The 16,687-nt window shown below is 36.6% G+C and overlaps 3 protein-coding genes across 5 annotated transcripts; 1 reads left to right on the forward strand and 2 right to left on the reverse strand.

Moving 5' to 3' along the window:
- Nucleotides 1–56: 56 nt before the first annotated feature.
- LOC121188150 lies at nt 57–3,481 on the forward strand. The gene is made up of 6 exons (XM_041047733.1): nt 57–145; nt 283–621; nt 730–1,074; nt 1,660–1,776; nt 2,525–2,589; nt 2,810–3,481. Exons 1-6 carry the CDS (start codon nt 103–105, stop codon nt 2,954–2,956), a joined length of 1,056 nt encoding a protein of 351 aa, XP_040903667.1. The 5' UTR covers nt 57–102; the 3' UTR covers nt 2,957–3,481.
- Nucleotides 3,368–5,968, reverse strand: LOC121188131. Its single transcript, XM_041047706.1, has 6 exons — nt 5,926–5,968; nt 5,487–5,813; nt 5,025–5,390; nt 4,630–4,761; nt 4,436–4,479; nt 3,368–4,329 (listed from the first exon to the last, which is right to left on the reverse strand). The coding sequence occupies exons 1-6, from the start codon at nt 5,966–5,968 to the stop codon at nt 4,201–4,203; spliced, it is 1,041 nt and encodes a 346-aa protein (XP_040903640.1). The 3' UTR covers nt 3,368–4,200.
- A 3,142-nt stretch (nt 5,969–9,110) lies between these two features.
- On the reverse strand, nt 9,111–10,984 carry LOC121188455. 3 transcript variants are annotated; one of them, XM_041048231.1, is made up of 6 exons: nt 10,921–10,984; nt 10,441–10,773; nt 9,881–10,231; nt 9,691–9,714; nt 9,344–9,504; nt 9,111–9,245 (listed from the first exon to the last, which is right to left on the reverse strand). In XM_041048231.1, the coding sequence occupies exons 1-6, from the start codon at nt 10,961–10,963 to the stop codon at nt 9,114–9,116; spliced, it is 1,044 nt and encodes a 347-aa protein (XP_040904165.1). In that variant the 5' UTR covers nt 10,964–10,984; the 3' UTR covers nt 9,111–9,113. The 3 variants fall into 3 exon arrangements, with proteins under 3 accessions (XP_040904165.1, XP_040904164.1, XP_040904166.1); XM_041048230.1 differs by having other exon boundaries at nt 9,344–9,507; XM_041048232.1 differs by lacking the exon at nt 9,691–9,714 and having other exon boundaries at nt 9,344–9,507.
- Between the last annotated feature and the right edge of the window lie 5,703 nt (nt 10,985–16,687).

Below are 16,687 nucleotides of genomic sequence, written 5' to 3' on the forward strand. Positions count from 1 at the left end.
AATCAGGAGGATTTCCACTTTGTAGACTCTGGTGATCATGAGGCTAAACCTTCATTTGGGTAGGAAGACAGCAGTAGTGCAAGTAAAGTGTGCTGTACCACGATGATCCGAAGACTGGCTGCTTTGATTCTTCTTAGTACAGTGTGTAAGTGCAACTTTTAACTGTTAATGACTGTGTACACTGAACTGTGCTAAAGTATAGTAAAAAGACAAGGCCTTAGATTTCACACTGTTTTGTGTCATTGTCTAGAAAAATTGTTTTTGTTTGCTTCTTTTCTTCAGCTGTGATTCAAACTGCAGAGGTTCCTCGCCTGATCCCTTTGACTGAGGTTGAAGTTGGTGATAATGTAACATTTCACTGTCCAGTTTCTGAAGAGCAACTCATGTTCTGGTATAAGCAGCCTCCTGGATATATGGTCCAAACAGTTGCTACAATAACTTATTCCAACCCAGTACTTGGTGGACAATTTAATAACTCACGTTTCAGTGTCACAAAGGAGAAGGCTCAGTCTCTTCTCACCATCAGAAATGTAACTAAAGAGGATGAAGCAACATACTTCTGTCAAAGTGGAACAGTTTATTCACTGAACTTTGTTAATGGCACCTTCCTGGCTGTAAATGGTAAAGTTAGTTACTTTCCCTGACTATGCCCTGACATTCATAACCGAGTTTGTCCAGTCTTATAAATGATTGAGATCATTAATTCCCTTTGATGTCTGAATCACACAGATCAGAATCAGCAGAAACACGTCTATGTGAAACAAAGTCCGGAGAAAGCATCAGTGCAGCTGGGAGACTCAGTGACTCTGCAGTGTTCACTTCTCTCCAAGAACAAAGAAAACAGAGTCCAGTGTCCAGGTGAACACAGTGTGCACTGGTTCAGATCTGGATCAGGAGGATTTCATCCAGGCATCATCTACACTCACAGCAGCAGGAGTGATGAACAAGAGGGAAGAAGCTGTGTCTACAGTTTGTCCAAAACTATGCAGAACTCCTCTGATGCTGGGACTTACTACTGTGCTGTGGTCACATGTGGAGTGATCTTGTTTGGTGAAGGAAGTAAAGTGGAGACAGGTATGTTTTAAAACCTTCAAATCTTAAATACGTCTTAACCATTAACATTGGTCAGATTTGATTGGTCTAGTCTCATTAAAATACTATGCTATTTGATATAATGTGCAGTCAATGGGCCTTTTTCATGACAGATATTCTCATACCATATATCAAAGCAGGAGAAGCATTTTGGAAACTTAATGGAATGGTGGTTACGTTCGATACCTTCAACTTTTTATGCAAACAAATATAAATATCAATAATTCATGGCCACTACTTTGTTTTAATTCATGCACTAGAATTATTTTTGAGACGTATATTCACCTAAGTACCTTTCAAGTTGCTTCTTTGAGTGAGCCAGGGCACAGCTGTCTGACATATGTTAAGTGTAAAATGATCTTTTCTTTATCTTAACTTTAGCTTTTTATCTATTTATTCTGAGTTAGTCATAATGAGCTGCAATTAAAGAAAACAATTAATAATCCTTAATACTATCCATACTATCAAAACAAAAACTTTACTATTGCGACAGGACTTGATTTTGTAATTACTTCAGGAAGTCACTGAAACAAACATACAAGTGTTGCGTGTATTTTCTTGTTCCAGTAGCAGAACTGGACACAGTTAACATTGTGCTTGGAGGACTGCTGACCTGCTGTGTGACAGTGATTGTTGCGCTTATTTTCTGCTTAAATCGAAGAAGAGTTTGTGAACATTGCAAAGGTAGGTTTACTGAATGTAATTTTTTTTTTTATGCATTTAGTCATGTTAAAGGCCCAACAATGAAAATTTTTAATTTTAATTCATGGCATTGCTGTGCCTCCAGACTAACCTAAACATGTTATTTATCATTCAAGAAACTGAAAGTGTGTTTTCATGGCCCTTTAAGAGTCACTCCAGCACACAACACAAAAGAGTGTGTTGTTCAAATAAAATCACAGCGCAGGCCACTCATTACAATAAATTACACATTATTGACCGAGGCCATGTTTGGAACTACTCACAACTTTTGGCGGAAAAAAAAAATTTAATGAACAGAATATCAAAATGGAAATGTCAGAAGAACATAAAGGATGTTGAAATTATAAATGAGCAAAGCGTTATGAGAGAAAAATATATTTGTGATTCCACACAGGCACATTTATTGCATTTTACACTGATTCGTGTACACAGAAAGGATTTTTTTTTTTTTTGTGACAGTAAAATTTTATGGTTATGTGTAGACACAGCACATAAGATTATGGTTAGTTGCCTAAACCCAATCACACACAGGACTCTGGGTTTGAACTCCACTCTCTGGTGTTACAGTTGTGCGCTTTGTATGTCACTCTACAGCAATTAATGCAAGTAACACTACATTCATTCATTTGCAAATCATGCAGTGTCACCAGAAATTTGAGAATGTGTGTCCACCTACATGAATTAATAGATTAATTGTTGTGACTATTTTGTTAACTGCTGTCATTAACAGGATCAATGAGTGCCTCTCATAATCCTGGACTTGACAAGTCGGAAATGGACCAATCAACTGACCTGGTAAATATTATTCAAATAATTCTGATAGCATTCTTCCTTGACTCAACAGTATGCCTAACTAATGTGTCAAAGAAAGAAATAAGTCTCCTGATTTTCTACTATTTAACTTTGGTTAGAATGTGCTTTTTTCTATTCTACCCTTGCTCATCATTAAAATAGTCCTGATTTACCAAACTTAATCTCTATAACATGAGATATTAATACATAATTACTATTTTAGGATGGTGATGCAGAAGCAGTGAACTATGTAGCACTGGATTTCTCTAGAAGGAGCGTGAAAAGGGGGAGGACGAAGAGAGAGTCACCACAGGAGAGTGTGTACTCTGCTGTGAAAACAGACTATCACACCTCATACACATCACGCTAACCCAGGCAGAGAATGTGAAAACACACACACACACACACACACACACACACGCACACACACACAGTGTTGTTCATATAATATTTGTAATGGCATTCATTTTAACCAGATAGTTTAAAAATAAACTTTAAGTTCATAAACGTCATGATGTATATGTGTATGTTTGTTTTACATTAGCACCTACAATAGGTTCAGTTCATCCCGTGTCAAATTCAACCTGCGAGAACATGACTGGTGATGGACTGAGAAAAGGAGGAAAGCTGAAGTTGAAACTAGTAACTAGTCTCAAATAATTCAAAACTGCATTTATATGCATTTTCACATCCAACAGAAACACACTGGCTTTTACTCATGCCCCACAATGATTCCATTATACAATGATTCTCTTACTGTTCTTAAAGAAGAACAGTAAGAAAAAAAAACTGATTGTCATTTAACGTCCTATGCAGCATTTCTGTATTTCATTCAGCATGTGATGGTCACTTCACTGAATGAACATGGTCACTGAAATATCGGTTGGCAGGTGGTCAGACTGGCATTAAACATTTGGAACGGTAAGAAACAGAGTGTTTTATTTATTGACAGTTTACTAAAACCCATCACCCAAGTTTTTGTGGTCACACAATATCAGCAACAGGTAGAAGGTAACATGTATAAACACCTAAGGTATGCCACACACAGACCGAATGCAGGCGCTTCCTGTCTTGTGGTATCTTAAAAAAAAAAATGTATGAATGCAACGGGCTGTAACGTAAGTTTTTTGTTCCTTCACTATCAGTGCAGCGGTATTTCCTGGCATGCATTTCATCAACCAGCACCATAACTGTCTTTTACTGTTAACAGTGAAAATTGTTAAATACAACACTACACATTCAATTTGACCGAGGTCATATTTGGAACTACTCACATCTTTTGGTGGAACAAAACATACAATTTTATGAACAGAGTTAGAATATCAAAATGGAAATGTCAGAAGACCATAAAGGATGTTGAAATTATAAATGAGCAAAGCGTTATGAGAAAAAAATATATTTATTGCATTTTACAGACAAGGATACAACCACTATCACACTTTTGTGATGGTGGCATAGATAGGTGACGAGAAGAGCTTCACACATAGCTGTGCTAACTGCATTGTGTTATACAAGTTTACATAAGAGCCACGTATAACAACAGCCTGTAGCTTTCAACAGAACATCAACTACCACATTTTGTACTAACTGATCTCAGAAGCTTCAGTTGACTCACTAATTCAGTCCAAAAGCCTTAACAGCAGTGTAGATTCTATCTCTGCCCACGGCATCCCTCATTCCACCACTCTCACTTTTCACCATGGTAAAGATGGCAGCTGAGTAAATCCCTGTGTCCCCATTTACCTGAGGAAATGTATTGTAAATTATGTGAAATGACAAATGCCAATCAAAATGCATCATATATATATATTTAATTTATTATTATTTTTTTTTTATAAGTTAATCTTACCTTTAAATTCCTTTTTGCAACATTTTCTTGCAGGGAACCAGCAGCTGTAATACAAACAATAATAATAATAATCAAAAGATGAAAAATTAATAAAGTTGCATGAGCTTTAATATCACAATCATCTCACAACTCACAACACAATGAAATTAGCATTAGCTAAATAACGTATGACATAGTGAGGTAAGTTCTTTTACCTCTGCAAGAATCACTCTTGTTTTTCTTGATGTCATAAATGATGAAGGCTAAAACAACTAGACTTATAGCCAAGACAGCACACAGCAGAAGCAGAATTATACTGTCCTTCTGGACGGACCACAGGCCGGTTTCTGAAACACAAAAAGGTTCAAATGGTGAAAACTGAATTGTCATAATGTATAAAAATGTATGCACAAGACATCTAAAATAGTTCCACCTGAATGAATGATGCAGTAATAAAAAAAAAACAACATTAAGGCATAGATGGGAACAAGCGAAGAGATACATTTATTATGCTGTCAAAAGGTGTAGCATAAGATGACTTTTTGAATTTTAAAACCACAAAATGGGCAATAAAACATGAGAACTACTTAAACAGAAAACTGATAGTTACCGTCAATCTCCAGTTGTGTTCCATGTCCAAATAATATCTGTCCACATGTGGCCACAGCACAGTAAAAAGTCCCTGCATCAGAGGAGCTGACACTCTTAGTGAATCGATAAACGCAGCTCTTCGCAGGTGAATGTGCATCGGGTTTCTTCTCACATTCATCACTTCTCTGTGCAGTGTAGATCGTTCCTGGGTGAGATTTCTCTGCTCCAGCTCTGAACCAGTGCACACTGTGATCTCCTGGACATGTTTCGTTCTCAGGGTCAGAGAAGACTGAACACTGCAGAGTCACCGAGTCTCCTGGATGGACTGGACCAGACAGTGTCGGCCACTGAACAACAGTGTAATTTGAAGTCCTCTGAGAGTTTCCTGAGTGATATACACTTGTGTTAAAATTTTTATGACCCCAAAACCTGCAAATGCTTAGAGACACTTGAAAAGTTTGTAAAAATAGAACATAATTACCTTTTACTAACAAATACGTCCCACTCCATTTAGTATTAATCCACTCCTTGAGTTCACAGTGATACATTCCCTCATCTTCTGGAATCGTGCTCAAAATGGTTAGGTTACTACAATTCTCAGCATTATTTACTTTCCATCTTGATTCAGAAAACTCTGGCACAAACTCAATTTTTGTAGTTTTCCGCTTCATTGCCATTACTTTCAGGGTATCTCCGGCATTCTGCTTGTACCAGAATACCTCTCTACTGCTAAACAATTCACGAGGTAAAACACATGTGAACGTCACAGGTTCACCAACATGAACTGTGATCACTGGGACCAGGGAATCTGAAACAAAAGATAACATACATTAAATAAAAAATGTGTACGATGTGGAAAAGCTACGAAACAACATGATGAAGAAGAACTGTAAATTCTCAGGTGAGAAAAAAACACTTACATCCACGATGAAGAACAAGCAGTGTGACCCACAACACGATCATCTTGACAATGTCTTTTGTTTGGAGACTTGTTGGCATTTCAGTGAGTGAAGGAGGTGAGATGATCCTGATAGGTCAGACAGTCAAATGCTTCTGATTGGTTATCACAGAATATATTCAAAAGTGTACTTCCTTTCACACTGTTTTCATCCTGGTCTTTATGAAGCGTATTACCTTTCTTTAATCTTTGGTAGCCAATGACAAAATTGTTCATATTTCCCTTTTGACTTTTCTTTTTAACACACTCGTCTTTCTCAGAGTTTTTTTTCCCTTTGTGCTTGAACTTTAAGCAGGAATTGCTCTAATGGTACATACTACAATAAATGTCTAAAATGCACCACTTCCTGTAACTCAGAGGAAAGATTCACATGCTAGATCTTTCAAAGGCCATGGCCTATGACATTGTATCCTTCAGTGGACCTAAAGTCCAGACAGAATCAGCGCTCCCTCCCCAGATGAGATATTTAAGCTTCACATCAACTAGTGCTGATGTGTGTTTTGGTTTGGAAAAATGACAGTATCAATTACTTTAAAGGAGAACAATGCAGTGACAATGCTTACATGTTTATGCTAAGAAGGTATATTGTTTATGCCATGTTCACCATCTTCATGATCTGGACCTCAAGACTATGACTACAGTTTCCACCTTCAGTGAAATAGCCTCGCCCTAATCCAGTCCATACCTCCACATTGTGATCATTCTTCTTCTTTTTCCTATGCTTGTGATCAGCCCTATAATTAGTTTGGTTGCTTTCACACCTTCCCTTCAGTTTCCTTCAGACAGTTCAAGAAGGAAAACAAGGTATTAGTGCCCTTTGTACAAGACCTTTTGGGTCCTGAGTGACTTACAATACAACTATTTTTGTGACTTATCCTGAATCATCAGTATAACAGAAATTCACAAGCAAACAAGACCAAGAGTCAAGTGTCTGCAGCCATGCTAGCAGCTAGCAGTTACTCTGTACTTAGGCTAAAGTGAACAATGCTAATGTGCTTACAGTGACTCACATACTGATGTTTAGTAGGTTTAATGTTTACCATGGTCACCATCTTTGTGTAGTGTGTTAGCATACTAAAATTTGCTAATAAACAATAAAACAAAGTACAGCTGAGGCTGATGTGACAGTCAGAAATTTAGAAGATACTGATCTGATGGTGGCACCAAATGAAAAGTTAGAGGGATCAATAAACTAATTAGAATCCTCTGGGCACTATGGATATCTTAGCCACATTTCAAAACAGCTGATCCACTATCAGTTGTCAAGACAGTGCCACTACTGTCTTGACAACTGATAGTGGCACTATAAAATTATTGCAAGAGAAATCATCACTGAAATCACTGGGGTTAATCCTCAGGGAACATGAATGTCAGTATAAAATTTCATGGTAATCCATGATGCAGTAATGCATTTGTTAAAACCAAAGCCAAGTTGTTCTTCACTCTTCCACATAGCTTTATTTATCTGGCCATTAAAAAGAGCTCAAAAAGAAATAGCCAGTCATGAGAATCATGAGTTGGGACTGTAACTGTGACAGTCCAGTGATATAGACACTGTGTTCTATCACAGTATGATGAAGGGAAATGGCTGCTCTCATACAAAAAGTATGCTTTCTTCTTAACTCACTTTCAGTAAGGAAATGGCTGCATGTATGAAGAACAACATAAGCACAACACACCTCTGTTTTAAGCCACTTTCATTTTCTGAGAACTGGGGGGGAAATACCACGCTCGATCTGATATGCTTATGTGTTACCATGATTACCATATGATGCTGTATAAATATGTGCAACAGTCAAATCACATCAGTTGGCTTAGTTTAGATTTTGTGTTAAAATTGTCACACAATCGCTGTCAAACAGTCCTGTGGTTGAACCATTTTCCTCAACACACAAACCACATTAGCCATTTCTTAGAAGTGGACGGATACCTTCCTTTTAAAACTGTTAGTGTGGCTGGTTTGCCTCTACCAGAGTTAGAATGACAGCATTTAAAGCAGCCCAAATGAACTAGACCACCAGGTACTAAAGCAACTCTCTGTGTTAACTATTTTCTCACAAGCGACCTCTTGTGGTAGTGCAAATTATGACTGCATTCTCTTAAAGGCAGAGGCAGAATCAGCATGTTTTAGTTATACTGAGTGTGTTTCTTTTTCAGTTGTTTCTGCTTGAGGACTGAGCATTTTGTCCTGCCAACAAGGGCCTGAGGTCAGAAACTGCATGTCTGTCATTTTTGTGTAAGAATGACAACTAACGTAAACCAAAACCAGAGTTAAATTAAACCACACTTTCGTAACTTTAGAAAATGAAGTGGTTTTTGTTTGTGGTGGTACTGTGGACTTCAAGTGTTGAAAGGTCAAATTTAAAAAATAGTGGCCCTGGTGTTTCTTGATGGGACACATCAATGGGGCTTTTAGCAAACTTAGTTAACACTGTTAGCTTTATCTAGTTTCATTCCCCAAAGCCTTGAAAGGTGGTTCTTATTATTGTTCTAACATACTATAGGCTAACTGTTAATATTCAATGTCGTGCAAGCAAATTGCAAAAACAAAAATTTAATTTACTTGAAAATGCCAAATAAATTGGCTTGATTTTTCAGTGTGGCCCTGATGGGCACAGTGGTCTCAAAAGTGGAATACAGTGATGCAGAAATGTACAGTTTACATAATTAATGTACAGCATGGAATTGGACACAAAATGTCACTGGGTCATTTATTTTGCTGTGTTATATCAATTTAAGATCATATATAGTAAATGAGTTTACTGGCCCCAAAAGCTAAATCATATAGTAGACTGCTCATAAAATGTCACTGAAGTTAGTAACACACTCCTAACTGCAGGAAAATATTTATTTAAAAAACAAATGTCAGATTTACAAAAAATGAGTATGCACTTTTAATGGTTTGACTATATTCACAAGTTATCTTTTTGTGTTATTGCTTTTCCTTATGTGTACATTGAAAGTTTGAATATAAAATTTCCACATAAGAGTTAAAAAAAACAAAACAAAAAAAAAAAACTAAAGCGGATACAAATGGAACAGGTAGAAAACACTTTTATCCCTGACACTGCAAAATAGCCTATCTACGGGCCTATCACATATGTCTATCTATGCTGACTTAAACTGTTAAAATAAAACACATACCTTTTGCTATTCCTTCCCCAAAACCCTGACATCTGCATAAATGCTCTCTCCCTCAAATGATTTTGTATCCCTCCTCAAACTCCGGCCAGGCTTCCTTGTAAATTTTGCCACAGAATAAACCAATGAGTCTTCATCGGTCTGTAGAAATATATGTCAAAAAAAAAAAAATTACTTAGACAGCAAATTCAACATAAATATACCTAAAAAAAATCTTAAAAAATTTTAAAATTACTCACCTTCTGACTTTGTTCATCACCCATGGCTGTTGCAGCATTTGTTTGCATTGCAGTAGAAGAAGCTGACTTGTTTTTCTTGATGGTGTAAATCAGTAAGAATATAAAGATCAAACTTAGAGCCAAAGCAGCAAGCAGTAGAAGTGGAACTGTATTTATGTTGGCTGCTGAAACATTTAAGAAAAAAAAAAAAAAGCAACAAAAGTTAATGATCAGAAAAAGAGTATAATTTAATTTGCCTTTACTGTTGCCTCTTGGTAAAAAAAAAAAATTCTTGAAACTGATTTAATTTGTTTTCTAAAGATTGAATATGCAAAATGTTCAAATTTACATGACAATTAATTGGTTACCTTCAATGTCCAGTTTTGTCCCATCTAAATGAATGATGCAGTAATAAAAAAAAATGAAAGGCTTAGTTTGGAACAAGCAAGGTGATACTGATCATTTACTTTTCTATCACAAAGATGACTTTTCCACCCTTAAAATCACATAAGGGGCAATAACACAAGAGAACTACTTAAACAGAAAATGAATAGTTACCTTCAATAACCAGTTTTGTTCCATTTCCAAATAATATCTCTCCACATGTGGCCACAGCACAGTAATAAGTCCCAGCATCAGAAGAGATGACATTGTTCCTGGAGAAGTTGTAGACGCATATCTGAGGAGAGAGAGCCCCCGGATTCCTTTCACACTTTTCACCATGAACGTAAATGACACTGTGATGTGATCCATCGGATCCGGCTCTGAACCAGTACACCCTGTGATCTCCTGGACATGTTTTCTTCTCAGAGTCAGAGAGGACTGAACACTGGAGAGTCACAGAGTCTCCTGGATGGACTGGCTCAGATGGAGAGATTGGAATTACAGTAGTGATATCAGGTTCTGTTCCTGGGAAATGAGGGAAAAAATATTTCCTGTTTTTATGACATTTAAAATCCATTGCAAGAAGAATGTAAGGAAAAAACATAAGTACTTATTAAAAGTTCTAAATTATACAAAATGAAGTCCCCAACTTTAAAAAAAAAAAAAAGATATTTTTGACAAACTTCTGCTGATTGAATGTTGGGTATAGACAAGAGGAATACTGCTCCATTTACCTTTGACTCTCAGAAAAGTAATATTCAGAAATGTTGTTTGTAGTTCAACATGCTTTTCACAGTAGTAAAATGCAGTATCACTCAGCTCTGTTTTGGTAATATGGAGAACAAATGTCTGAGGCTCTTGTTTTGCTGTGATTCGAGGAGTCTTATTAATGTATATACTATCAAAAGTGTAAGTGGCTCCTAAGACTTCAGGCAAGTTTCCAGCAGTAAGTCTGATCCAAAATAAGGTTCCTGTCTCCAGCTGGCTACTCTGGCGGCTACATGTTAGAGTCACATCGTCTCCAACATGAACAGTCCTTGTCAAAAAGTTTTGGTCAGCTCTGCATCCTGAAAAAGAAATCCGATGCAGGCCAGTTATTACAAAAAGATTTAAATTTAGACACAAAACTTTTACCACACATTTACCATAATAAGGTGATAATGAGCATAATAAGGTGATAGTAAAAGTAACTGAATTCTGTAACTCGTACTCACGCCCAATTGTGAACAGGAGCGCTACGAAAAATATGGTCAGCATTTTCTGGTTAATCCTATTGGGACAGCAGTTTATGTAGATTATAGTGCAAGATGATTAATTCTAATGTAATTCTATCAGATGGGAGGGAACAGTGAAATGGGAGGGAACAGTTTCAGAACAATCTGATTGGTCTTTCATCGCATTGGCTTTCAAATGTGCCACCAGTGGTGGAAACTGTCTCAACCTGGTCTTTCCAGACAGCATACATGACAGCATGAGCAGTTTGGTTTTGACATCTATTTATAGATGTATATTCTTTTTGTTTATCATGAGTCATGTCATGGACACTTGTCACCTTACTGACTGAAGGTAAGCCACAAAGACTGTCAAAGTTCAAACTTTGAGTGATGTGAAGAATACCCAAGACATGACTGCTGGGAGCTTGAGCATCTGCAGTCTCTGCAAAGGAAGACAATGGCTCATGGCAGCACAAAGTAATCGTGAATGGGAAAATGTGCAGCCATGATCAAACTGGGATCACAAGAATTAATTAATTAGTTAATTTTGCATTAATTGTGGTTTGGAGTAAGTTAGTGTGTGTGTGTTAACCTCTTCAAACAGATGCTAACTCTCCGTGGCCTCAAGCAAAGAGAATCTAAACAAATGAAAAATGTTTTATGTAATAAAAACAGAATCATTCCATTCAATTTGGATTAAATGTAGAATAGTGATCTATGGTGAACCCACAGGGCGCAGAGTTTAAATCCCACAGCGCTTACTTATATGCTTACTTTTGATTAAAATCACTTTTTGTCCCTTAATTGGTTATATTGTTTCTGTATAGTTGGAGATGAGGTGTTGTGTTTGTTTGTACTACCTTCTGTCTCCTATGTAAAACACAAATAGTCCTCTCTGTGTCTTTACTCTGCTGCCATCTTCTGGCAGTTTGTTGACTCAGAAAGGATGAAGTTTACAGGTTCACTCAAACTGGTGAAAGATGCTGATTTAACAAATGAGGCAAAAACAGAAGCAGGCACATTAGATTTGCTGATCATAGTTCAGTTTCAATTATGGTGAAGCCTTGATCCCAAAGGACTGTAAACATTCCTCCAATTGCTATTTGATCACACAACAAAATAAGACTGTGTCATATTTCAAGGTATGGGCAACAAGGAAGATGACCCACATACAGACATTATCAGAACAGGAAGAATTAAGGACATGTATGGATTGTCACAAAATTAGCTAACAATCCACAATGACAGGCTGATCAAGGTCAAAACAAGTTTTAAACAAGAGAGGCAGTAAGACAGGTCACAGACAGGCAGCAAGTCACAACACAGCAAACAGATCATGGAAAGGTTTACAGAAACAGTTAACAGGTCAGCAGGAACAGGGTACAGGTTATAGTTACAATGAGTAATGACTGAGATTATGGCAAGGCTGCAACACCACCTGGCAAGTGACTGGAGTACTTGGACAGGTATATGTAATGTAATAATGAATGTGAGTGTGCAGTTCAAGTGCCATTATTTTAATAGTTAGTAATAGTAATAGTATTAATGTAACATTGTTTTCAGCTATTGTCCCTGTGGGCTTATCAGTTCTGCTGCATTCTTTCACATGTAGTCATTTGAGCCACCAAAATTAGTGCAGCTTTGATACTCCCCTAAAAGAAAAAGTATTATAACATTTAAATCAAATAGCTGTGGAGTGAAAAAGGATTATTTCTTGATAAACGTAATCTTTTTCCCATTATAACCTTCTCTGCAGTTAGATTTGACTTATTTTTGCACATTTCTGTATTATTTACCATACTTTTGACCAGCAGATACACTAACAGGAGAAAATACAAATGTGTGAATGGCCAGTGTGCATTGACCAGTGCTGCTATAACCATTAGTAATGATGTTATTTCTGGTTTAATTCAATATTACACTGTCAAATATTGCACAACTGTACTGAAAAAAAAAACACACCAAAAACACAACTTTAAACTGCCAAATGTATTTTATTTTACATGACACTTAAGCACATTTACTGTTTAATCAGGTGGCAAAGTGCACAGGTAAACCTTTTTCACATTTGATTACAATTTTCCTGTTGTGAGCTTGGCCATTGTACTGACAGTTGGGATAGCTGGCCTGCGGGTTATTCAGTTTACAGACTATGTTAAAGCGTTCGTGGCTTCTAGTCATATCACCCCATTTATCTCCTTTGTCACAGATGGATTTGACTGTTTCTTTGGGAGCTTGGATAAAGGTATTGGTGTCCTTACATTTTTTATCTTTGAATATATCTTTTTTCATCTTTTCTTTTCTTTTTTTAAGAAATGAAAAACAGAAACAAACATTTGACAATTTTTAGTAGTTGGAAGAAAACAGTTTGGTATCAAAACTACTTGTTTCCATCTGTCAACCTCTCTTTTTCTCAAGAATCACAGAAGCAACTATTTCCCTTAGGAAGGAAAGATATGAGGGAGAAATCATAAGGACTTACAAAAGACAACCATTACGAAGGACTGGGAAAGTGTATGTACTGATAATGGAATAATGAAGTGTGAGTGTGCAGGTTCAAGTGTCATTATGACCCGTTCCTTTTAGTAGTTTAAAGTATTAACGTAAAGTTGTTTTGAGCTTTTGTTTTTTGGCCTCTTGTAGGCAGCTCAATAAGCTTTATAAACAATTTGACATGTTGAGGTGTACATCATAAAGTTGATATGGCAAAGAAGTTAGCAAACAGTTGCATATTTATACATCCAGCTGACACAGAGTAACATTATTATTCATTTGCAGTCATATTTCTGGCCACCTGACAAATGTAAGTTCAACATTCACTCTTTTTTGGCTCTTGTTTGGTCTCTCCAAACTCTTGAGGCAAGTACATGACACTTAGGCTGCTAAATGTTCCACTAGGTTGCTGCTAACCGTTTGATAGAGCAGCTGGTTATTGCAGAGTTTGGTGATAATTCCCTGTGGGCTTATCAGTTCTGCTGTATTCTTTTACATATACAGTAATTTGATCCACTAATATTAACATAAAAATACCTATTAGTGCAGCATTGATAGTCCCCTAAAAAAAAAAAAAAAAGAAAAAGCATTTTAACATTTAAATAGCTGCTGAGTGAAAAAGGATTGTTTCTTGATAACCTAAACTTGAAAACCTAAATCATGTCCCATTTAATTCACTTTGCAGTTAGATTTGACTTATTTTTGCACATTTCTATATTATTAATTGCCATTAATTTAATCCAGCAGATACACTAACAGAAAATATAAATTTGTGAATGATCAGTGTGAATTTACCAGTGCTCCTATAACCATTAGTAATGATGTTATTTCTGATTTAATTCATTATTACACAACTGTACTGAAAAAAACCCCCAAAATAAAACAAAACTATGAAGTGTCAAATGTGTTTTATTTTACATGACACTGAAGTACACACTTACTGTTCAATCAGTTGTCAAAGTGTACAATGTCTCTGTGAAAGTGCACAGGCAAACCGTTTTCACATTTGATTACAATTCTCCTGTTGTCAGCTTGGCCATTGTACTGACAGTTGGGATGCCTTCCCTGCTGGTTTCTCAGATTACAGACAACAATGTCAAAGGGTTGGAGGCTTCTGGTCATCTCACCATATGGCTCTCCTGCTCGCTCACAGATGGATCTGACTATGTTGGTGGTAGCTTGGATGAAGGTATTGATCACCTTACACTCACTGCTGTTAGTTTTGGTGATGCCTCTATTTCGTATCACATCGTCACACATGCCAGCATCCATCCTTTCTATCACATGTTTTTCCATAAACTTGTCTGCATTCTGAGAGAAGACAGTGGCACAAAGCAGCAGCAAACATGCAAATGGGATCCTCATGATTCCCTGGTGAAGACATGGTGAGAAAAAGTTTCTGTTAAAGAATTTATGAGAGAACAGCAAAACCTTAAAATACCATTATTTTCCATCTCCAAATGCATAGATCTCATGTGGCTGCCTGTCAAGTGGCTTAACATTGTTCATACTGTGATCAGCTTGTTGGTTTACAAACTTTTTGTATTAAACATTATAAATACAAATTTCTGAATGTTGAAGCATAATCACATTTATCGTCACTATTGTTATCATACTTTTACCAAAACAAGTGAACCTTACAGAGTCCCCACAACCTCCCACAAAAAAAAAGTTTTTTCCCCATATTTTACTATTTATGGTACAAGTTTTTTGGTGGGGGGGACTTTAGGGGTCCCATACAAATCCACAGAAATATAAAAACACTGATATGCAAGGAAACACATATTGTGAATTCAGTTTTAATGTGTTGCAGAACTGCAAAGAAATCTGCTAAACTGCTAAACTAGACTGCAACACAGCCATGTTGTAAAAACCCTGTAAAAACTCGATAGATGGATAATAAAGAGAAAGTAAGAGGAAACACAAACCTTTTATAAGCAAAATTGAGTGATTATCAGTTCTTTTTCTTCTTTTCTTTTGTCTAGTTGTTGCAGCTGGACAGAATATGAAATCAGTGAATATTTAGTCAACAAATTGGTCTTAAACATATACCCTGCTATATTAAAAGCATATTTACCTGTATGAACACAGAGACAGCGACCAGTGACACTGTGTCTCTGTAAACCACTGAACAACACTGAGCTGCTCCACAGACAGCCTTATGAAATGTATGCATTTGCATATGGAAAGTAGAGTGATTATCAGTTCTTTTTTTCTTTTGTTTAGACCTTGCAGCTGGACAGAATATGAACTCAGCGCATAGATGTCTTTTGGTCAGCAAATCGGTCTTAAAAATATACCCTGCTATATTAAAGGCACATTTACCTGTCTTATAAACACAGTGACAGTGTCTTGGTAAACTACTCAGCCATTTATAGAATGAATTTCTTGGCCCAACAACATAGTGGGAAGGGAATTTACATTGTGAGCTTATGTTGAGCAGAGGATAAAGTGTAAACTGTTTTGAGAAAATTTCCTAATAAGGCCTCACCAACACACATCCTTTGAAGTGCAGTATGTTCTCAACCACATCTTTCCAACTTGCACACGACTGCACAAGCAGCATGGTTTTTGACATTATGCCATGAAAAGCACAAAGTCCTTGTACACACAAGTCATCAATAACAATGATCCAGTAGGAAAAGCAGTGTTTTTAACTCATGGACTTAATGTCATTTTAGCCTTAATAGCAATGATTAACACTGCATTGTATTTCCAAGATCTCTGGATAAAATCTTTTGCTGCAATGAACTTACAGGTGGTTTGAAAAAGGATACACACAGAAGCACAAAAACATGAGATAAATCATTTTTTTCCACTTGTAATTTTTAAATTTGTTTTAAAGAGTTGCTCATTGACCCTATATACAATGTCCAGTTTATATTCATTAGGTTTTCTGACATAATGAGCCTAACAGCATGGGGAAAAGAGAATTTTTACCAGGGAAAGGGTTTTACCAGAAAGGGATTAATATCTTTTTTACATTATTATAGTAAAGTAGCACTACCAGTGTCAGCCAAAATGGCTGCTAAGTTCTGTGAATAGTAGTTTGTATTTCTGCAGTTACAGATATAGTATCAAGGTTGCTTGTACCATTGTCTCCTGTACTAACTTTCTAGCCTTCCAACTTTGACATCTACGTATCCTCTTTGTTAATAAAACACTAGACACAAATAGTCTCTTCTCACAGCACAATGTTACACTGCAAAATGAATATAACGTGAACAAGCAAAATTCTCAGGTAAACCAGTTCAACTAGTCTTGTGGCCTTTTT

The sequence above is a fragment of the Toxotes jaculatrix genome, chromosome 10 (genome assembly GCF_017976425.1).
Source record: "Toxotes jaculatrix isolate fToxJac2 chromosome 10, fToxJac2.pri, whole genome shotgun sequence".
Lineage (NCBI taxonomy): Eukaryota > Metazoa > Chordata > Actinopteri > Toxotidae > Toxotes > Toxotes jaculatrix.